This window comes from Anabrus simplex, chromosome 1, assembly GCF_040414725.1.
Source record: "Anabrus simplex isolate iqAnaSimp1 chromosome 1, ASM4041472v1, whole genome shotgun sequence".
NCBI lineage: Eukaryota > Metazoa > Arthropoda > Insecta > Orthoptera > Tettigoniidae > Anabrus > Anabrus simplex.
In genome coordinates this window covers 1,241,295,143-1,241,320,219 of record NC_090265.1, presented here as the reverse complement: position 1 = coordinate 1,241,320,219, position 25,077 = coordinate 1,241,295,143, and the positions used below count along the sequence as shown (strand labels likewise).

Genomic DNA, 25,077 nt, shown 5'->3' with positions numbered 1-25,077 from the left:
GGTAGAATACAAGGTGATCCTGGACTATGCAACTCATGAAGTCTTTTTGGGAAAAGATAGACGTCTGAGGGTCACCTGGCACAATGGAAGCAAGGATGCGCAAGTTGACGTAGACCTGGGAGATATCCAGTTAAAGCACCTTCAACCAAGTGAAGAAGAGGAACTGAGATGCACCTTAAAGGACTTTCCGGAAGTCATCACCAATAAAATAGGATGGACTACCACTGTAACACACACCATTGAATGCAGCACTTCCTCACCCATCAAGCAACGTCCATATCCAATCAACCCGGGTGAGGGCAAGTTCGTCATTCAGAAGATTCAAGAGGTGGAAGGGCAAGGTCTCATCGAACCCTCCATATTATTATTATTATTATTTTTTTATTATTATTATTATTATTATTATTATTATTATTATTATTATTAGTATTATTGTTATTACAGTCAAACCTCCCTTCTGCGGACACCGTCGGTTCGAGGGAAAATGTCCGTTACGAGAAGTGTCCGCTAAAACAAGTTTGTAAAAATAATCAAACATTTTAATGGCAAAGAACATTTACTGTAAATATAAGCATACATATCTTTATTATTATTCAAAGTAATTTCTGTGTTACTATTTCACAGAGAGTTATTATAAGTGATTTTACATCATTTACAAACATTACAGCATCGTGAAGTAATTGTGAAGCTTTGTCAGTGTAAATTTAGCACATGTTTTCTTTTCTTTTCCTTCTCAAGTTGACTACCTGAGCTCGACCTTATCAGAGACAATCCGAGTTATGAATAGAATGATGCAAGAAGGGAAGAAAACCCCCAGATAGCTTGTGAGTCAACAGACTCTGGCAGCATTTCTGGGCAATTAGAATTCTTGGAATAGGCCTATTCACCACTAGGTAGAACTGAATTCCGATGTACCGCCTCTCCCCTTGCACTTGAAATAGTACAAACATTCAAAACGGATTTTCTTATGTCTGAAGAATGGTTCTAAAAGAAAGGATGACATGTAGTCCGGCGTAATAGATTGTCCTGCAACGTGTAAAGTGTCCACTTAAGTCAAGTGGACGGGACAAATGGCGATGTCCGCTGTCCGGAGTTTGAGGTGTCCGCTTAAATGGGGCCAATTTAACACTTGTTTTATGTAAAATAAAATCAGTTCAGAGGAAAATTGTCCATATAGTGAGGTGTCCGCTGAATAAGGGTGTCTGTTAGGGCAGGTTCGACTGTATTATTATTATTATTATTATTATTATTATTATTATTATTATTATTATTATTATTATTATTATTGAGGTATGGCTATGAAGTGTTTACATCCATTTACATTATTATTACCTGTATACAGGGATATTCACCTAAGATGTTACATGGAAATAACTTCTAAACCATTAAGGATATTGGTATTCTGTTTTCATATTCGTAAATGGTACCCAGGAGTTTGCAAAATAATGTGCTACGTACTGTCATGGGGTGATTAATAACCAAAATATTGTTACTAACAATAGGACAGCACAAATTCATACAGCTGGTCTAAAAGTTCAACTGCGTACAAGTTCAAATATGTATTTTCAAAATCGGACAGTTAGTTTTTGGAGTTGTTTTTGTGAACTCTTGTTGTGATTCTGCTGGCATGTTTCAAAATGGCAGTCTTATTCTTATTCTTCATAGCAGGGTTTTGTTCATCAAGATGGCAGTTCATTAGTGCGTGCATGTGGAAGATGTAAATACATTTTGTAAATAAATGGTGTACACAACTGACAGCATTTGTGTGCATCTTTGTGATAGATCAAGTCTAGCCAGCGTGAACAGAATAACATGTTACATTCATTTCCATTAAAATTGTTACATTTAATAATGCCCATCTAGCCATAGCCTGAACTGTACCTTCTCCTTTTTGCAACCGCCATGCATTACACCGGGAAACAGCAAATTTTTTTCATAGCTTGTAGATTATTAGTACCTTTCTGTCTTGCATAAAACTCATTTTAAGTTTATATCATAATCTCTCTTTTTCTCTCTTAATTTAACTGATGTGGCAAATACACTTTCCATACAATCTGCCATGACTGGAATAGTAACCAAAATTGATTACATTAACACAATGATGGCAGACCAAGTAACAATGGATCACAAGCCACAAATTAGGAAGAAAGTGCCAAAGCAAGAGAAATTTGGATTATTTTTGACCTTGAGTTCAGCTATAGCAACTCTGGCTGCAACATGCCAATACAGTGGGAAATGATACAAATAGAATTTCACAAAATCATTACTTTAAATGTTAGGCTGCACGGATAAGATGACTAGAATTTATGTAAGTACATTTTAATACAAGAACCAACCTCATATTCAGGCCAGTATGGTAGATCTACTTTCAGGCTGAATCACTATTAATGTTTCCCCTGTTAAGTTTGACTTGATTCTTCAATAATATTATCGAACGCAGAAGCAAATACACTTACTTATCAAGACAACAGTGATGAAGAAGAATGGAGCTCCACAACTTAGATCTAGAAGGACTGGAAAGACCAGATTTCCAGTAAGAGATCCCAGTCTACCAAACATCATTGTCACATTCAGTGCCATAGCTCTGAAATTTAAAAAATCAATTACTGGTAACATTTCACGTGAATATGTTTTAATCATTACCCTACTTTGAGAGAGAGAGAGAGAGAGTTCTTTTTCTAACAGAACCGTCATTCTGGGTGACTACAAAAGTCCAAACGCCAGGAGTATACACCCAAGGGCGAATCAAAAAGTAAGTTACACTTCCAAGTTATGGCCATTTATGAAACTACCTACAATAGGCAACACGGCCACGACAACATCCAACGTAAGTTCACTTTTCTACATAGTCCCCAAGAGACTGTAAACATTTCTTGGAACGGTTCCATAAATGGTCATAACTTGGTAGTGTAACTTACTTTTTGATTTGACCTCGTACATTTTAAGTATAGAAAGTTACTCATTGAACAAGAATAAATTAGATTAATAAGGATTGCTTGTTATTTTACCCCTTAAAACAAAAATCACTGAAAAATTCACAATGAAACAACTATGTTAATTCAGAGAAGTTACTTATGCTGGAAATGAGTTATATGTTGTTGTTGTTGTTGTTGTTGTTGTTGTTGTTGTTGTTGTTGTTGTTGTTGTTGTTGTTGTTGTTGTTGTTGTTGTTGTTGTTGTTGTTGTTGTTGTTGTTGTTGTTGTTGTTGTTGTTGTTGTTGTTGTTGTTGTTGTTGTTGTTGTTGTTGTTGTTGTTGTTGTTGTTGTTGTTGTTGTTGTTGTTGTTGTTGTTGTTGTTGTTGTTGTTGTTGTTGTTGTTGTTGTTGTTGTTGTTGTTGTTGTTGTTGTTGTTGTTGTTGTTGTTGTTGTTGTTGTTGTTGTTGTTGTTGTTGTTGTTGTTGTTGTTGTTGTTGTTGTTGTTGTTGTTGTTGTTGTTGTTGTTGTTGTTGTTGTTGTTGTTGTTGTTGTTGTTGTTGTTGTTGTTGTTGTTGTTGTTGTTGTTGTTGTTGTTTGAGTCATCAGTCCATAGACTGGTTTGATGCAGCTGCCACCCTATCCTAAGCTAACCTTTTCATTTCTACGTAACTATTGCATCCTACATCTGCTCTAATCTGCTTGTCATATTCATACCTTGGTCTACCCCTACCGTTCTTACCACCTACACTTCCTTCAAAAACCAACTGAACAAGTCCTGGGTGTCTTAAGATGTGTCCTATTATTCTATCTCTTCTTCTCGTCAAATTTAGCCAAATCGATCTCCTCTCACCAATTCGATTCAGTATCTCTTCATTCGTGATTCGATCTATCCATCTCACCTTCAGCATTCTTCTGTAACACCACATTTCAAAAGCTTCTATTCTCTTTCTTTCTGAGCTAGTTATCGTCCATGTTTCACTTCAATACAATGCCACGCTCCACACGAAAGTCTTCAAAAACATCTTTCTAATTCCGATATCAATGTTTGAAGTGAGCAAATTTCTTTTCTTAAGAAAGCTCTTCCTTGCTTGTGCTAGTCTGCGTTTTATGTCCTCCTTAGTTCTGTCATCGTTAGTTATTTTACTATCCAAGTAACAATATTCATCTACTTCCTTTAAGACTTCATTTCCTAATCTAATATTTCCTACATCACCTGCCTTCGTTCGACTGCATGCCATTACTTTTGTTTTGGACTTATTTATTTTCATCTTGTACTCCTTACCCAAGACTTCATCCATACCATTCAGCAACTTCTCGAGATCTTCTGCAGTCTCAGATAAAATAACAATATCATCGGCAAATCTCAAGGATTTGATTTCCTCTCCTTGGACTGTGATTCCCTTTTCAAATCCTTCTTTATTTCCTTTACTGCCTGTCCTATGTAAACATTGAAAAGGAGAGGGGACAAACTGCAGCCTTGCCTCACTCCTTTCTGGATTGCTGCTTCTTTTTCAAAGCCCTCAATTCTTATCACTGCAGACTGATTTTTATACAGATTGTAGATAATTCTTTGTTCTCGGTATCTGATCCCTATCATCTTCAGAATCATAAATAGCTTGGTCCAATCAACATTATCGAATGCCTTTTCTAGATCTACGAATGCCATGTACGTGGGCTTGTCCTTCTTGATTCGATCCTCTAAGATCAGACGTAAAGTCAGGATAGCTTCACGTGTTCCTACATTTCTTCTGAAGCCAAATTGATCTTCTCCCAACTCAGCTTCAACTTGTTTTTCCATTCTTCTGTAAATAATACGTGTTAAAATTTTGCAGGCATGAGATACTAAACTATTGGTGCGGTAGTTTTCACACCTGTCAGCACCGGCTTTTTGGGAATAGGTATAACAACATTCTTCCGAAAATCGGATGGGACTTCTCCTGTCTCATACATCTTGCACACTAAATGAAATAACCTTTCCATACTGGTTTCTCCTAAGGCAGTCAGTAATTCAGAGGGAATGTCATCAATTCCAGGTGCCTTGTTCCTATTGAGGTCACTCACAGCTCTGTCAAACTCTGACCTCAAAATTGGGTCTCCCATTTCATCAGCATCAACAGCCTCTTCATGTTCCAGAACCAAATTATCTACATCTTTACCTTGATATAACTGTTGGATATGCTCCTGCTATCTTTCTGCCTTGTCTTCTTTCCCTAGAAGTGGTTTTCCATCTGAGCTCTTAATATTCATACACCTAGATTTCCTTTCTCCAAAGGTTTCCTTGATTTTCCTGTATGCAGCATCTACCTTTCCCAGGACCATACAGCCTTCGACATCCTTGCACTTCTCCTTCAGCCATTCCTCCTTAGCTACCTTGCACTTTCTATCCACTTCATTCTTTAATCACCTGTATTCTTTTCTGCCCTCTTCATTTCTAGCATTCTTGTATTTTCGTCGTTCATCAATCAGGTCTAGTATCTCCTGAGTTATCCACTGATTCTTAGTTGATCTTTTCTTCCTTCCTAACATTTCTTCAGCAGCCCTACTGACTTCATTTTTCATGACTCTCCACTCTTCCTCTATAGTGTTTCCTTCAGCCTTTTCATTTAGTCCTTGTGCAACATGTTCCTTGAAACAATCCCTCACATCTTTTCTTTCAACTTGTCTAAATCCCATCTTTTTGCATTCTTTCCTTTCTTCAACTTCTTCAACTTCAGATGGCATTTCATGACCAACAAGTTGTGGTCAGAGTCCACGTCTGCTCCTGAGAAATTTTTGCAATCCAATACCTGGTTTCTGAATCTCTGCCTAATCATAATGAAGTCTATCTGATACCTTCCAGTGTCTCCAGGTCTCGTCCACGTATACAGCCGTCGTTTGTGGTGGTTGAACTAAGTATTGGCAAGGACTAAATTATGATCAGTGCAGAATTCAACCAGCCGACTTCCTCTTTCGTTCCTTTGTCCCAATCCAAATTCTCCTACTGTACTACCTTCTCTTCCTTGGCCTACCACTGCATTCCAGTCTCCCATCACAATTAGATTCTCGTCACCTTTTACATATTGTATTAAATCTTCTATCTCCTCATATATTCTTTCAATTTCTTCATCATCCGCTGAACTATTAGGCATATAGACCTGCACTATTGTGGTGGGCATTGGTTTGGTGTCTATCTTGACGACAATAATTCTTTCACTATGCTGGTCGTAGTAGCTTACCCGCTGCCCTATTTTCTTATTCATTATTAAACCAACTCCTGCATTTCCCCTGTTTGATTTTGTGTTGATAATTCGGTAGTCGCCTAACCAAAAATCCTGTTCTTCCTGCCAACGTACTTCACTTATACCAACTACATCTAACTTTAGCCTATCCATCTCCCTTTTCAGATTCTCTAACCTACCACAACAATTCAAACTTCTAACATTCCACGCTCCAACTCGCAGAATGTCAGTATCCATCTTCCTGATGATCGCTCCCTCTCGTGTAGTCCCCACCTGGAGATCCGAATGGGGGACTAGTTTACCTCCGGAATATTTTACCCGGGAGGAAGCCATCATCAGTACATCATTCATACAGAGAGAGCTGCATGTCCTCGGGAGGTAGTTACGGCTGTAGTTTCCCATTGCTTTCAGCCGTGTAGCAGTATCAACACAGCTAAGCCATGTTGAGTATTATTACAAAGCCGTATCAGTCAATCATCTAGACTGCCACCCTTGCAACTACCAAAAGGCTGCTACCCCCCTTTCGATGAATCATTCGTTAGTCTGGTCTCTCAACAGATACCCATCCGATATGGTTGCACCTGCGGCTCGGCTATCTGCATCATTGGGACACGCAAGCCTCCCCACCACAGCAAGGTCACATGGTTCGCAGAGGAGGATGAGTTATATATCAAATATAATTGTTTTTATCACTTTAAAAGAATATACCCAAGAATCAAATATTCAAAGAAAATTTAATGTTATTATTTTCAAAAGGATGAGAGGCACACCTAGGACACATATATTTTATGCATTTGCAAACCAAGTTTTAAACTTATGTATACTTTATATACTTGTGTATGTTTTAAACTAGTGCATACTCCAGCTAGATTCATTGTAGATATACAATTCATAATGTGTAAGACTGATAAATGATTTCTGATAACAAAAGTATTAAAAAGTCCACATGAGGCATTAAAAATCTTGTGAATAATTGAATGGCATTTATGAACTGTGTAATCAATACCTTTGTACTTGTATCATAGTTAGTAATAACAGTAATGAACATGAACAGAACAACTAGTTATGCATTAATTTGCAAATAAATTCTGACACAACCATTCAAAACAAAGAATTACAGAATATTAAAAAAAGATAATAAAATTAATGTTATTTGCATTACATCCCACTAATTACTTTTACGGTTTTCAGAGATGCCGAGGTCCTGAAATTCAACCCACAGGAGTTCTTTTATGTGCCAGTAAATCTATCGATATGAGGCTGATGTATTTGAGCACCTTCAAATATCACCGGACTGAGCCAGGATCGAACATGCCAAGTTGGGGTCAGAAGGCCAGCGCTTCAACGTCTGAGCCACTAAGCCCGGCTATAAAAAAGAGGCAAATGCCCGACCAAAGTGACAAACATTAAGTTCCTACGTGAAAGTCATGGCAAAGCTTATCATTTGATAACCTTTTTCTTCCATCAATTTTCCCACACCTTTGGGTTTGCTGGTGCAAGCTGTGGTGCACATGTGGATTTACAAGATATTAGACTTTCTTTGTAAATATGTGGATTTGTCGCTGTTTTACCACCGGCTGCCCTTCCTGATGCCAATTCTATGTGGAGGCATGTAATCACTATTGAGTGTTTCTGTGGTGGCTGGTAGTGAGTTGTGTTTGAATATGAAAAGGAGAGCGTTGGGACAAACACAAACACAAACACTCAGTCCCTGAGCCAGAAGGATTAATCAGACATGGGAATAGAACCAGGCCCTCTGAACCAAAGGCCTGACTGCTGACTATTCAGACAAAGAGTTGGGTTTGAATAATATGGCCGGGTTGAGTGGCTCAGCCTGTTGAGGCGCTGGCCTTCTAACCCCAACTTGGCAGCTTCGATCCTGGCTCAGTCCAGTGGTATTTGAAGGTGCTCAAATATGCCAGCCTCATGTTGGTAGATTTACTGGCATGTATAAGAACTTCTGCAGGACCAAATTCCGGCACCTCGGCGTCTACAAAAACCATAAAAGTAGTTAGTGTGCCGTAAAGCCAATATCATTATTATTGAATAATATGTGTCTATCAAGGACAATATACATGAGAACTTTCAACACATTCTTACCTTTAGAGATATAAGTAAGTAAACTGGCATAAGCTACTAAAATATGCAAATACTCATTAGAAATGAGTTATGACTAAAACATTTACTTCACAATGGATCTCTCATATTTTATATGGAGGTCAGGAAAATAGGAATAAGAATAAAGAAGAATAAAACTGAAAAAAGGCTTCTTGATCACCATCTCCTTTCTTCCTTCTTACTTTCTTCTTTAACAGTTATTTATCACCTACTGAAACAAATGGCCCTCTTCTATACATCTTGAGTCATCTGGTATCATTATGTTATCAACTTTTCTGGATTCATCAAACTCTCAGTTTTATAGTCTTCAATTCACCTCCTATGCTCTCACAGCCTCCAGTCAACTATCCAAGGTGGTCTATCCTTCAGGGTCTTATCTAATCAACCACCTGTGGGTGGGGGACGCAGACAAAGAATACACCCACAGTATCCCCTGCCTGTCATAAGAGGTGACTAAAAGGGGCAACCAAGGGATGATTACCACGCAGGGAACACCATGGGTCACTTTTACTTGCGCGTAGTACCACTATGTTAGGTACAACATAGGTTTGTGATTAGTAGCAGCAGAGTGCATTGCCGGCTTTTACAGTACCTGTGATTAGTACCACTTTAGGAGCGACACCATAGTTTTGGCTTGCCTATGATTAGTACCCACTATATGAGGAACACCACAGGATAGTGGGAGTCCCTGTGGTTAGTACATGTATGTGATGAACACCATAGGTTTACACTGCCTGTAAATGACGCCGCAATGTGTGAAACACCACAGGTCTGTATCACATCTGTGAATTTCATTACCTGTAAGTAGTACCATAATGTGTGGAATACCATGAATCTACGCTACTTTTGATTAGTACCACAATGTGACAAATACCATGGTTCTACTTTCCTAGTGATAAGTACCATTATGAGGGGCCGATGACTTGGATTTTGGACTCTTTTAGTCTACAAGCATCATCGATTCAGTATTATGCTATAGACGCAATCCCTTGGTCAGTAATACTATTGTTTTCTATGTCAGTTCCTGTGAATATGAGGCATTGCAGGTCAGATCCACTGATTGTTTTAGATTCATATCCATCCATTCATTCTTCATCCTCACGTTTTGAATTCTGTCAGTGGAGGATTTTGGACCTTAAATTTGTCATTACATTTCGTCTCATTTCGTACCAATAGGGGCCAATGACCTAGATGTTAGGCCCCTTTAAACAACAAGCATCATCATCAACTTATCTAATCATGTGCCTAACCCACTGTCACTCCAGAATGTCTTCTTTAAACTCCCTAAGAATGATACCGATAATTTCTCTCCCCAGAAATAGCTAAAAAAGATGATGATGATGATGATGATGATGATGATGATGATGATGATGATGCTGTCCCAACTGAGCAACTGTCTGACTCGAGATGCAGAGGAATCAATCACGTGAGAATGTTGTAACAATGACAGGCCATTTGGCTGTGCCACTGTCTCTTGGCAAACCAAGGTCTTCATACATTTTTATGCTAAAGATGCAGCATATGGAACAAAACATCACATCAATATACAAAGAAATATCTATAAAATCAAAAGTAAGTTAATTTGTCTGTTATACAAATCTACATGCCTCCATTCAACAGTACCAAAATTTACCCCAAGGCGCATGAAGCACTCGGACAAGTTGTAGAGGAAGTTCATCATCCTCCTCCTTTCCCCTTATCTGTCTCCTGCCGAATTGGGACATTTATGGCACCACTCCTCCTCCCTCATTTTATCCCAGTCCAGGTTTCTTCTTTATTGAATTGATCCACCATGTTCTAGGTCTTCTCCTCAGTCCCCTTCCCTCAAACTTCAACTCCATCATCTGTTTCGGTATTCTTTCCTGCTCCATCCTCTATACATGTCCAAACCAACTTAGTTTACTCCTATCAATTCTCCCATTCAGCTTTTCCATTCTGAACTCCTTATGACACCTTTGTTTCTCAATCTCTTTCGTATCATACTCCTCCTTACTTGTCATTGTTCAGGTCTCATCCACATAAGTCAATATGGATGCAAAATACATTTTGTACATTATCTCTTTACACTTTCTTGGTACTTTCTTATTCCAGATAAGGTTTCTTACACTCTGATAGAATTCATTGCCCTCTTGCACCCTCTTGCTAACCTCCAATGTCCAGCCTTGTATTATTATTATTTAGCATATGGCTTATACAGACAATATCAGTAATATTTATACATATTTACAGCTGAGAAACAGATTAATTTGTGCTTCACAATTCAACATCAAGTTTTTCAATCCAACGTACAGCTTCTAGAGATACCAGCAGTAAGTCATCTTCATCACCGTGATATGCTCGAATCTTACATTCCCTGACGATATGATGAACAGTCTGGTGTGGAGCTCCACAGTCACAGTCTGGATTAGGTAGCTTTTTCCACTTATGGAGAGCGGCTCTGCACCGGCCATGTCCTGTTCTGATTCTATTCAGGGTAGTCCAGGTCTTGCGTGGTAGGTGGGATCCACTTGGAAGTTCGGGACCTGAGAAGAAGGTATGAAGGCGTACATCCGTTGCTGCTTCCCATCTACTTTTCCACTCATCAAGGGATTTGAAATCCTTAGCATCTATGTTAGCAGCATCACGCAGAGTTGGATGGCGTGATTTCAGTCTATTAAGATTCAGAAGTGGCAGGTAGACTAGGATTTCTTGAGATCTTGTGGAATTCCTTCATAAGGGCATTAGATCGGCATAGATCAGGTGGCATTATACCAGTTAGCAGTGAAAGCCAATGAACTGGAGTAGATGTGATTGCACCAGATATGATGCGCATTGTGGTATTAAGCTGGGTGTCAACAAGCCTTGTATGATGACTGTTCATCCAAACAGGTGCACAATACTCAGCACTTGAATACACCAAACCCAGGGCTGAAGATCGCAAAATGGTTGCTGAAGATCCCCAGGTAGTTCCACACAGTTTATGAAGGATGTTATTTCGAGACTTCAACTTTTGTGCTAAGTTCAGGAGGTGTTGTTTGAAGGATAGTGTATGGTCCAAGATGACACCAAGGTATTTTGGGTTCCAGTTATGACGAAGAATTCTCCCTCTGAAACTAACATTCAGTTTCACGTTCGCCAAATGGAAGCAAGACACTTCTGTTTTACTCACACTGGGTTGAAGTCTCCAGATTTTGAAGTAATTTTCCACTAAAGACAGGTCTTTGGTCAGAATCTCTTCAGTCGTCTCCATTACCTGATCTTGTACAGCTAGAGCCAAGTCGTCGGCATAGCAGAATTTTCTGGATGAAGTGTCAGGAAGGTCAGAGAGATATAAGTTGAACAATAATGGTGAGAGAACTGATTCTTGGGGCAATCCGTTGTTTAGCTTCCTCTCCTTGCTTATCTTGCCTCCAGTGATTACTTAGAACTCCCGATCACTTAACATGTTGTTAATCAGTTGAGCCATCATTCTGCATGGTATGATACGAAGAAATTTGTAGATAAGGCCTTCCCTCCATACAGTGTCAAAGGCAGCAGTAAGATCAACAAATGCTACAGATGTTTTCAGCTTTATTTGATATCCTGCCTCAATGAAAGATGTAAGAGACAATACTTGGTCACAGCAGCTATGTCCTGTTCTGAAGCCTGCCTGTTCAACTGCAATATGCTCTAGGATTGCGCTACTTATTCTGTTATATATCAACCTTTCAAAAAGTTTGTAGCAGCAGCTAAGAAGGGCGATGGGTCGATAGCTTTCTACCTTGTTGCTGGGTTTGCCAGGTTTCAGAATAGAAATTATCTTAGCCTTCTTGAACTCCAATGGAAGTTGACCAGTCAGCAGGATGTCAGTAAAGAACTGCCAACCATTTCTTAGCATATCCTCCCAAATGAATCAGAAATTCTGGATGGATGCCATCGAAACCAGGTGACTTAAAAGGTTTGAGGTCTTTTAGTCCCATGTCAATGTCTAAAACTGTGAAGGGATGTGCATATTCAGATGAGGGAGATGTTGTCTTTTTCAAATCACGAAGCTGTCGTCTAATATGTTTGGTATGTTTCTTGTCGGGAGGCACTCTTGATGTGGTAATGATGTGGGAAGCAATTTGATCAGGTGTTACTCCTGAAGGTTTTCTGCATACAGATCCACTTCCTCCCAATCTCCTCTCCTTGCTTGAGTGGGTAAAGTCCATACTTTGAACTGTGTGTGTCCATTTCTGTGTTCGAGATAAGTCTAAGCTGGTCAAAAGTTCTGTAGCTATCTCTTGGATGCTACTTTGCTGGAATTGTTGGTACAGTGTTTCACTTTCATCACTCCATCCTGGGATATATTCTTTTCGATATCCTCTTGGCATACACTTTTTAGCTGCTGTAGTTACTGCACCAATGAACAGATGGTAGTTCTTATGAGATGGAGGGATCCAGCGAATGCACTTATCCAGTTCACTTGAAAACTTTGCCCAGTCAGCTTTCTGGAAGTTCCATCGAGCATGTGGAGTTGATCATATGACAGGGACTGTGCAACCAATTTGTATTATTACAGGTCTGTGCTGGCTGTGGGGGAAGGCATCTATCACTTTTCTTGTGGCATTGATCGGGAAACCTCTTTCATTGCAGGTAACCAAACATAAGTCAGGATTAGAATCCTTGCTCCAAGCTGTTGACCTGAATTGGCATCGAACACTAGATGAAGATTGTTCACTTCAGCCCATTCTGCAAGTAGACTTCCATTTTCATCATTGTCAGAGTATTTCCAAAATTCATGGTGACTATTAAAATCCCCTATATAAATTGCAGGATGTTCTGCAGTTTGTAAGACAAAATCGGGCCAGGGTGTCTTAGGTGGCTTATAAACATTTGTTATAGAGATATCATGCACTTGTATGACAACCGTATGTATATCTTCCTTCACATTAACAGAAATAAGTGAAGCCTCGTTTAGGTTGCTCCGAACATACGTAGCAATACCACATACCTCGTGATAAGTTGCACCAAGAGCAGTATATCCAGGAATTCGACCTCTGCTTCGGAATGCTTCTTCATTGGGAACATGAGTTTCCTTCATGGCGACAATGTCGATGTTATTGTCCAACAGGATTTTCGACAGATAGTCACACTTTGCCTTGCTAATGCTCTCGACATTCAGTTGTAGGAGTCTGATAGATGGACCAATGTTTCTCGTTAATGAGTTCTGAGAAGAACTGTTTCTATTAATTCGTCGAAAATATGTCATTGCCAGGAGATCCTGTGGATAGTCTGGCTGCCTGTTTTCGCTGTTGCTCAGTTAGCACCACCCAGGAGGCACGTGTAGGGCAATTAGAGATTAAACCTATGGACGTGAGCAACGCTACCTCCCATCCAGCCTTGTATTCTGCATTAATTAATAATAATAATAATGCTATTTGCCTTACGTCCCACTAACTACTTTTACGGTCTTCGGAAACGCCGAGGTGCCGGAATTTAGTCCCGCAGGAGTTCTTTTACGTGCCAGTAAATTTACCGACACGAGGCTGTCGTATTTGAGCACCTTCAAATACCACCGGACTGAGCCAGGATCGAACCTGCCAAGTTGGGGTTAGAAGGCCAGCGCCTTAACCATCTGAGCCACTCAGCCCGGCTCTGCATTAATTCATTCCACAGGTATAGTATTTGATATTGTCAAAAATTTCAAGGCTTTGCCCACCAATTTTCCCAATGCCTTTCCCTTGTCTTTCTCCTCTTGATATCACCATGGTCTTACATTTCTCTGCACTTATTTTCTATACCATACTTTTCAATGTTCTTGTTTAGTGCATCAATTCTTCTTGGCTCTTTGTTCCCCAGACCACACCATCTGCAAATAGTAATAACTTCACCTCCCTATTCCCATATACTTTCTTTGTCTCCTTTCCAATTTCATCCATAACCATCAGAAAAGTGACAGCACAATCCCATGTCTTAGTCCAGTTTAATTTCTAAACCATTCTGTCTTTCCAAATGGAGTCTGTATGCTGCTGACACAGTTCTTGTACATTGCTTGTGCCATTTCTACAGTTTGTGTACCCGGTCTCTTTTTGACCATGGTTTCCCACACCTTATCCTTGGGGAAACTATCATATGCCTTTGTTAGATCTATGAATGTCATAACCAGATCCTTTACATATTTCCAACTCTTTTCCATTAACTGCCTCATGCTGAAGATTGGGTCCACTGTACATCTTTCACCTCCAAAATTCAAACTGTTCCTCTTACAATTCTCCTTCTACCTTCCTTCTCATTCTCCTCTCTAATATTCTTTCCAGTAATTTTGCCACATGTGAGTGGAGTGTGATTTTTTCTATAGTTGTTATTTTGCAGTCTTCTAGCACACATTTCTGTCTCCATATGCACTTTAACAATCTGTATACCAATTGTAGTCCAACAGGTCCAGCAGCCTATATCATTTCCACATTAATATTATCCACTCCCCATTTTCATTTTACAGACTGCTAATTCCACCTCTGACATGGGTTATATCATCTTCTACTGTTGAGTCATCACACTGTATTACTACCATCTCCTCTGCACAACTTCTTAACTCAGCAATTTATCAAAATACTCCTTCCATATTCTCCTTACTTCTTCTGGATGTATTATCAACTCTCCATCTTCCTCTTTAATCAGCTTTGTATAAACTCTTTATTTCCTATTACTTCATATAAATCCATACAGCATTCTTGTACTGCCAATTCCATCTGTTTCCATCTTTTGTGTAAATTCTTTCCATCTTCACTTCACTTCTTCTTTTACCAATTTCTTATATTTCTTTTTATTATCAATATCAGTCTTTTTTATCAATCAATCACTACTGATCTGCATTTAGGGCAGTTGCCCATGTGGCAGATTCCCTGTCTGTTGATTTCCTAGCATTTTCTCAAATGGCTGCACTGAAATTGGAAATTTATTGAACATCTCCATTGGTAAGTTATTCTGATCCCAAATTCCCTTCCTACAAATGTATATTTGCCCCAATTTGTTCTCTTGAATTCCAACTTTATCTTCATATTATGATCTCTCCTACTTTTAAGGACACCACTCAAACTTATTCATCTACTAATGTCATTCCATACCATCTCTCCACTGACAGCTTGGAACATACCACTTAGTTGGGCAACTTGTCTCCTTTCTCCCAAGTCTTTCCACCCCAAACTTTGCAACATTTTTGTAATGCTACCCTTTTGTTGGAAATCACCCAGAACTGCTGCTTTTCTGTGGACTTTCTTCCAGTTCTCTAATCAAGTAATCCTTGTGAGGGTCCCATACACGGGAACCATACTCTAGTTGGGGTTTTACCAAAGACATATATGGCCTCTCCTTTACATCCTTACTACAACCTCTAAATACCCTCATAAGCAAGTGCAGAGTTCTGTACTCTGTATTTACAATCCCATTTATGTCATCACCCCAATGAAGATCTTTCCTTATATTAACACCTAGGTACTTACAGTGATCCCCATAAGGAACTTTCACCCCATCAACACAGTGATAAAGCCTAAGCAGACTTTTCCTATTTGCGAAACTCACAACCTGACTTTTAACCCTGTTTATCATCATAACATTGCCTACTGTCCATCTTACAACATTATCGAGGTCATTTTGCAGTTTCTCACAATCTTGTAACTTATTTATTACTCTATACAGAATAATATCATCTGCAAAAAACCTTATCTGTGATTCCACTTCTTTACTCATATCATTTGTATACAGTATATAAGAAAACATAAAGGTCCAATAATACTGCCTTGAGGATTTCCCTCTTAATTATTATAGGGTCAGATAATGCTTCGCCTACTCTAATTCTTTGACATCTATTTTTCTAGAAATATAGCAACCAATTCAGTCTTTTGTCTAGTCCATTTGCACTCATTTTTGCCAGCAGTCTCCCATGATCTACTCTATCAAATGCCTTAGGTAAATCAATCACGATACAGTCCACTTGACCTCTTGAATCCAAGTTATCTGCTATATTTTGCTGGAATCCTGCAAGTTGAGCTTCAATGGAATAACCTTTTCTAAACACTAACTGCCTTCATTCGAACCAGTTATTAAATTTATAAACATGTCTAATATAATCAGAAAGAATGCTTTCCCAAAATTTACATGCAATGCATGCCAAACTGACTGACTTCCTTTTGCTTTCTTTTTCTTTTTTAATCTCCATTCTGTTTGTGTCATGCTTTCTTCTTCTTTCACTGTTTCTCCCACCTTCTTATTCCACCAGGATGCCTCCTTTTCTTTCACTCTGCCCTACTTACAAATACCCTTTTTTAGTTGGGCCATTCATCTTCTACATTTCCTACCTCAGTAACTTGAATTTGTTCTTTCAGTCTCTCCAGAAATTCTTCCTGAACAATCTTATCTTTTAATTCCCACACTTTTATTCTACTATCTCTTATCTCCTTTAATTTTTCCATTTTTCCCAGTCTCATTTTTGCTATCACAACTCTATGATCTACATTGAATGCTTCTCCTGGTAAAGCTGTTACATCATTAACTGCAATTTGTCTATTACTGATTCTATTCTTCTGTCACCCAAGCCATATCTTGTAATTTTCCTGCTGTTTTCCTTATGAAACCATGTGTTGCCCACAATATTTCCATTCCTTTCACAAAGCTTGTGTAGTTTCTCTCCTTCTTCATTCCTTTTCCCATATCCATACTGACTGATCACTTTCCTCCTTTCCTTGTCTTTCATTTCCCACCTTTGCATTCCCATGATAATTACTTCGATATCAGTTTTCTCCTTTCCTAGTTTCTCCAGGAATTCCTCAATATCCTCCTCCTTGTTCCCTGTCTGTGGTGCATCACTTGTGTAAATTTCCTTCACTTCACTTCATTCCTCATACTCAGTCTAATTTTCATTATCCTGTCATTGATATATTCTACCTTATCTACACACTCTTCCAGCTGTTTTCAAATGCCACTCCATTTTTTGCCTTTTTGCTACCACTTCAGTATAGTGTATATCCTTTCCTCATTCTCCTCTTTCCTTTCCCCTTCCATTTTAACTTTGCTCAACCCCATCATTTACAGGGTCTCTCATATAAACTAAGACTGTCCAAGCAGTTCTTTTACTTTCTGATACATTAGCTGCAGTACTGGAGGTGCACGCATAGTTTTTGATCTTGCAAGTAGCGTGCACATGTTTGACGATGCAAATATCAGTCGCCAGTCTGAATTTCAGCTGTTAACATGGTGAGACAGCTATCATTGCAACACCGTATTTTCCTAAGTAAAAGTTATTTTAAGAGTACGAGTCAGCTCGACGGGTACATGATGCATTTTCTCAGCCATTTTCTGGTGAAGTGCCACCTTCACAAGCACAGATTCATGTAACTTAATTGTAAATAAATTTGAAACTATGGGATCAGTGCTCAATAAAAGAAACATGTGTGCAAAAGAAAGCTAGATGGCATTGGTGTGAATCTTGAAAGGTCACCTAATAAGTCTCTCACAAAATTATCACAACAAGAAGGGATTTGTACTAGAGGACCCATGCTAATCCACAGCATTCATTATGAATAGGTGAAATAACATTTCTTGATATGAAATTGCTCCACGCATTGCTCTGGTACATTTTTTAAAAGTTTCTTTTAGGATTCATACTAAACCTGAGAACAAATCCTCACACATTGGAGAAATGAAAGGAAACATTACAAATGAAATCAGAAACATTACAGTGACAGAACTCACTCGTGTCAGCTAGAATGTAGTTACCAGGTACAATGCCTGTATAACCCAGGAAGGATGACATTTCTGTCATCTTTTATAAGGTAAGATTTCATATAAGATTGTAAACATGCTTAAAGCAGGGTAACTGCATGCAACATAATTTCCATTGGGGCAACTGCCATAGCGCAAAGTGCAAACATGCATTTGGTCTTATATGAGAGAACCTGTATATACTCTCTTTCTCCATAAAATCTACCTCTTGTTCTGCCTTTCCTGTCAGGGTCATAAGGTTGATCATGCCCACATTCATAATGTTGGCTACCAGTGACCCATTTTTTAAGTTTCCTCAGTGTCCAAGGAACTGCACATCACTTGCAGCAGGGTACACCCTAACTTTTTCCAAGGCAAATTCAGAAGTATCATATATATATAGGCTCTTATTACAGTGGAGTCACCACACCCACAGGCATTTTATACCTACTGCCAGGTGTAACTTTAGACTGCTCCTCAGAAGTACAGACTCTTTTTGCAACCACTTCATTGAAGTACAGACGTTGCTGACAGGAGAAAGTTCTTCTGTTTCATCTGCTGTTGGGACTGGGGTCCTTTACCACCATCTAAACCATTGACCATGTTCTTCTTTCTGGTGAATTTATGTGTCATTTCCTACACAAAGGCTTCACCTGAACTCCAAAGGGGGGGCTCCTCTGCCCATAGCTGTTGATCTCCCCTTTGGGTGCCATGTTTGGTAATAGTCGCTTGACCCTCATCCAGACAGTTGCAGGTTCAATGGAAATTTGCCAAAATTTAACTTCAATTAAAGATAGTCCACATTAAGAACAGGGGGCAGGGGTTGATCAGGAAGAGAAGAATAAACCTTAACATTTCGAAAGTATACATTATTAACGTACTCTCCACTGTCTACTGTCACATTAGGTAGCAGGATTATCCTGACCTGACCTAAATGCAGAGGAAGTTATACTGTTAAATTTAGATTTTAACTCCATGTTGTAAGGGGTGTGACATAGTGGATTACTACCATGTGACAGTGCCTATGCCTTTATTGTGGTAGAGGGGTCTAGTAATGATTAATTATGAATTTGGGGTGAACTGGGCCTACGAATATTTTTTATACAGCAGAGACTATGCAGTGTATATAACGAAACATGGAGGAGGAGTAGAGGAAAACATGGATGGTACATATGAATAATTTCAATAGACAAATTGTTAAGTAACTTTCAATGGAAAGTTGCCAAAATTTGTCTTAAATTAAAAATAGTCCACATTAAGAATAGGTGGAGGGGGGGGGGGGAGAGAGGGGGTGATCAGAAAAATAAGAATAAACCTTGACATTTCAAAAGTATATATTATTATAGTACTCTTCAATGGCAGGATATTTTCAGGAACAAAGTGGAGTATTCACAGGGCACAGCTTTCAATAACATACAGTACATATTTGGGCAGGTTTGCTGACAAAATCTTTATCATATTGGGCCACAGTTCTAGTAATGCGATCTCCACTCTGTTTAATCTAAAGGCTCTCAATCCACACATTAAATTCACTTTAGAATCTGAATCCCATGAATCTATCAACTTTTTAGATGTAACTATTACCGGACGTTCAAACCATCTTTTTTTATTGTATATACAGAAAACCCACACAAAAAGTTAATACCATCCAACAAGATACTTTAAACCCCCAATCTCAAAAAAGAGCTCCTTATTATTGATTGGCTCACAGAGTCCTTACCATTCCTTTATAATAAAAAAAAAATCTTGGAAAATAATTAAAATTATTCGTGCAATAGCCATGAATAATGGGTGCAATAAGCAGTTCATTGAAAATAATTGACAACATCAATCAATCAATCAATCAATCAATCAATCAATCAATCAATCAATCAATCAATCAATCAATCAATCAATCAATCAATCAATCAACCAATCAATCAATCAATCAATCACTACTGATCTGCATTTAGGGCAGTAGCCCAGATGGCAGAATACCTGTTTTTTTAACAAATCTTTAACAAATTGCAAATAATTTGGAAATTTATTGAACATCTCCCTTGGTAAGTTATTCCAATCCCAAACTCCTCTTCCTATAAATGAATATTTGCCTCAATTTGTCCTCTTGAATTCCAATTGGAAATTTATTGAACATCTCCCTTGGTAAGTTATTCCAATCCCTAACTCCTCTTCCTATAAATGAATATTTGCCTCAATTTGTCCTCTTGAATTCCAACTCTATTTTCATATTGTGATCTTTCCTACTTTTATAAACACCACTCAAACTTATTCATCTACTAATGTCATTCCATACCATGTCTCCACTGATAGCTTGGAACATACCACTTAGTCAAGCAGCTCGTCTCCTTTCTCCCAAGTCTTCCCAGCCCAAACTTAGCAACATTTTTGTAACTACTTTTTTGCTGGAAATCACCCAGAACAAATTGAGCTGCTTTCTTTGGATTTTTTCCAGTTCTCTAATCAAGTAATCCTGGTGAGAGTACTATACACTGAAACTATACTCTAGTTGGGGTCTTACCAAAGACGTATATGCCCTCTCCTTTACATCCTTCTATAACCCCTAAATACCCTCATAACCGTCTGGCTCCATGACTAAATGGTTAGCGTGCTGGCCTTTGGCCACAGGGGTTCCGGGTTCGATTCCTGGCGGGGTCGGGAATTTTAACCATGATTGGTTAAATTCACTGGCACTGGGGCTGGGTGTATGTGTCGTCTTCATCATTATCACGAAGCACAGGTCGCCTACGGCAGTCAAATCAAAAGACCTGATCCTGGCGAGCCGAACATGTCCTCGGACACATCCAGCACTAAAAGCCATACGCCATTTCATTTTTTACCCTCATAACCATGTGCAGAGATCTGTACCATTTTTTTACAATACCATTTGTGTGATTACCGCATTGAAGATCTTTCCTTATATTAACACCTAGGTACTTACAGTGATCCCCATAAGGAACTTCCACCCCATCAACACAGTAATTAAGCCTGAATAGACTTTTCCTATTAGCGAAACTCACAACCTGATTTCACCCGGTTTGTCATCGTACCATTGACTGCTGTCCAACTCACGATATTGGTGAGGTCATTGTGCAGTTGTTCACAATCATGTAACCTATTTATTACTCTATAAAGTATAACATAATCCACAAGTAGCCTTACCTCTGATTCCAGTTCTTTACTCATATCATTTATATACAGTATATTTAGAAAACGTAAAGGTCCAATAATACTGCCTTGAGGAATTCCCCTCTTAATAGTTCCAGGATCAGATAATGCTTAAGCTACTCTAATTCTCTGAGTTTTAATATCTAGAAATATAGCCACCAATTCAGTCACTTTGTCTAGTCCAAATAGTCCAAATTCACACATTTTTTGCCAGTAATCTCCCATGATCTACCCTGTCAAATGCCTTGGATAGGTCAATAATGACACAGTCCATTTGATCTCCTGAATCTAGCATATATCTGTTATATTTTGTTGGAATTCTACCACCCATCTCCCACTCTAACTAGTGAAACAGTACCTAAAATAATGTATTCCACTTTCACATTTAATACTGTCAATATATATAAATTTCCAACATTTTTCAGGAAACATACTCAGAAAATATCTTATAAAATTAATAACAAAGCCATTTTCACAACACACATTTAACTAATGAACAAAATAAAATCCTTAACTCTGGGAATTAGAAACTCAAATGTAGCAATTGTGAGGCTACTTATATTCGTCAGATAGGCAGAAGTTTCAAAACATGTTATTCAGAACATGCCAATGCAATAAAGCATAATCGATTTTCTGCCATGAGCCAACATATATCTGAATTTCATCATAAATTTACATGTATTGGACAAGATATGGAGCTACTGAACCATATAATAATATTCTTCAATTTATTTATTATAACACCCCCAAAACCCCATGGCACTTAACACCCTTGAAAGGGCTTTGGCCTGCCCAGCGACCGCTGCTCAGCCCGAAGGCCTGCAGATTACAAGGGCCGTGTGGTCAGCATGGCACTGTCGCGAGCACCGATTCGCAACACGTCCTTCCGTGGGAAATTATGGGGCGAGCGCATCGAACGAGATTCGATCCGTGACCTCCCAGTCAGAAATCCCTATACTCATGAGTAATTTAAGTGTAATATATAAAAGGAAGATACAGCAAGAAACAGTGGAAGTGAATGAGTAAGTGTAATAGAATATCAGTGCAGTGAATAAGTACAGAATTGCAATTACGATTAAAAGCATTTCTTAAAGCTAGTCTCAACTTGGAACATTTCAGTGAGCTGAGAATGAGGCAAACTTGTGCAATCAGAATATTGGTCAGAGAAACAAGTAAACAGACTACAAGGTCATAGTTAGAAGCTTTTAGAGGGTGGACCAGGAAAAGCAAACCTGTTGTTGGTCACGTAGCAAGGTGCCCTGTAAAAATAAGAACGCATGCTGTGGTGCAATAATTCTTTCTAGAAAGAGTCTCTGGAAGGTCACCAGTCATATGTACATCCATGAGATGGGTGGGACCACACTTGAAGTAACCAATAGGAAACTAACAGATCAGTGATGTGAGGGAACATAGTAGTAGGGGATGACTTGTTCCAGAAGCTCAGAGAAATGATAAAGGGGAGTGACAAAGGAGCCTCTTGATCATTTGGTCATTCGGTCATTCGGGCATTCTGCATCATTCTGTCATTCTGTGTCATTCTGTTGGTAGTAATCCTGGTGTCATTCAGGCAGTTATTCTATAACATTGGAAAGGAACGTTCTCTTGGGAAGGGACAGACACTAGATCACTTGGCAGAGAAGAGACGCTGTAGAATAAAGTCAGTGAAGATAGCAGTATATGAAGTTAGTCAGATTAGGCAGTAGTTGAGCCTGCCACCACTTAGTGAAGACAGCAGTATAAGAGGTTATTCAAATTAGGCAGCAATTAAGACTGTCAAGCAGTAGAACTGGTTAGCAGTGTCCCACAGGGTAAAGTACAGAGACAGTACTTAGAGAGCTCACTGAGTATTCAAAGGAGACTGTAGCTTCAGTTAGTATTCACCTTAGAGTTCTGTGTTCGAGTCCTGAAACCGTCAGGGAAGATTCAGAGGAACACCACAACGAGGATTCAAGAGAGAAGCAAGAAGAAAGAAGCTTCAAAACCCGAGATAAGTATCAACTAGTTAAGAAACTTTAAAGACTGAAGGGAATTTATAAATGTTGTAAAGTGAATCATAGAAGTGTGTGTATTTTCCAAGGAAGTCAGAGACTGATAAACTGATTATTTAAAAGTAATATTGAGAAGAGAATAATTACAAGTGTGATGTAATATTATTGGTAGGGTATATTTGATAGTTTGTTTAAATAAATTAGACTAAGAATTTAATGGTGTCAAAAAGTGTTTTATATAAAGGTCAATCTGATATTCGAACCCAAGTCCTCAGCCTGTCCTGTTCATAGAATACGACAGCACATCCTTTCGGCCATTATTCTGGGCTTTCGAGACTGGGGCTGCCATCTCACCATCAGATAGCTCCTCAATTCTAATCACGTAGGCTGAGTGGACCTTGAACCAGCCCTCAGGTCAAGAGAAAAATACCTGACCTGGCCAGGAATTGAACCCGGGGCCTCCGGGCGAGAGGCAGGCATGCTACCCCTTCACCACAGGGCCGGCTTTATTATAACACTGTGGCATAATTTTATTTAAGCACTCAATATACTCAAGGGGAATGAAGGAAGAAACCCTGGACGGCTGTGCCAGAGGCTATGAGAACCCCGTAGCACTCCAGTAGGAACAAATTCCTCTGGTGGACCTGAGCCGTAAGCTGTGATTTCAATCATCTAGACCAATAGCTGCATAACCAAGCGCACAGCAAGCACTGGAGGGGGTGAGATTTAAATGAGGGCGTGTACCAAACATTTGTCACAGGTTGACAAACTTCTCTTTTCCAGCGCTGGAATCACCTGAATTTTAATCAATTAATTTTCCATTAAGCTAAATTCCACAGAACTGACTCCACACATAATTAAGATTATAATTATAGAGTAACAGGAGCTGATAAAACTATTTACTTGTTCTAAACTGAGAGATAGAAGTATTAACGGGAGCAGCCATTAACATCTGGCAAGCTCTTACAAAAAAAAAATAGTTTGTTTCCTGGTTGGTTTCCCTTGGAGCTGGCAAACTCAAAAGACTATAAAATCTGTGCTGTGAAGGGAAGGGCTCTCCTTCTGCTTTTGAATGCCAAGTGTGATGTGTTGCGATCTGTGAGCCAAGACACTTGCTTTGTGAAGTTTTGTTTAACTGAAGTAGAATCGCTGTGATTTAGCTCACAAGAGCTAGTGACAATATGCATTTATAAATAATATCCAACACAACTGTGTAATTAACATGTTAGAGTCATTTAAAATATAACTGCTGACAAGGACAGATTGCAACCGGGCCCAGCTCCCTTAATTTAGTGCCATGTAGATCGAACTTATATGTGAGCGGAGGCTATAGTCAAGTAATAGCCAGTACTAAAGTTGTGATTGTGTATTCAAGCACACTAGGCGGAGAAGTAGATGGTTGTAACTTAACTCAGCAGTTCCAGATACAACCAACATCAAGGAGACAGCAACCATAAAGTATCCAGGAGTCGACACGAGGATGTTCATCCCTGTGCTGTGTACTGTAGTCATGGGCTGAGCACGCATGACATAGCAGTTATGTGAGTTGTCACTGATGGAGAGGTTGCTGCCAAGTTAATCCCTTTTGTTCTATAAACATGTTAAGTGATATCTAGATGCACTAGTTTAGGGCCAATTTAAACAAATAAATTAATCTTTAAATGTAAGCCAGAGTGCATTTATATTTGCTTAATTTATTAAAGTTAAATACGTTCAGGGCTGCTTGCATCTCAAGTCCCCAGGCTATGTATTTTATATATTTAGATGGAAATAAGAGAAAGAATAGGTTAGATATAGTTGTGTGTTAGTGTTATTTATATTTTATTCCAGTGTGTGTTGATTTTAGATAGAGTGGTATGGACAGATTCTTCATAAAAACCCAATGAGCTTACGCAATCAGCATCGTAATGTAACAGAGGATTTGATTAGAGACAGTATGTGTGACGATGTTTTATTGCATGATGCATGAATTTCAG

The 25,077-nt window shown here is 38.9% G+C and overlaps 1 protein-coding gene across 3 annotated transcripts in view; it reads right to left on the bottom strand.

Annotated features, from left to right (window-relative positions):
• Positions 1 to 25,077, bottom strand: part of LOC136858235 (synaptic vesicle glycoprotein 2A) — a 263,056-nt gene that overhangs the window by 52,964 nt on the left and 185,015 nt on the right. For all 3 annotated transcript variants that reach the window (XM_067137635.2, XM_067137634.2, XM_068225463.1), the window contains exon 11: positions 2,457 to 2,584. In XM_067137635.2, coding sequence (XP_066993736.2) covers positions 2,457 to 2,584 — 128 coding nt within the window. The remainder of the gene's footprint in view (positions 1 to 2,456; positions 2,585 to 25,077) is intronic.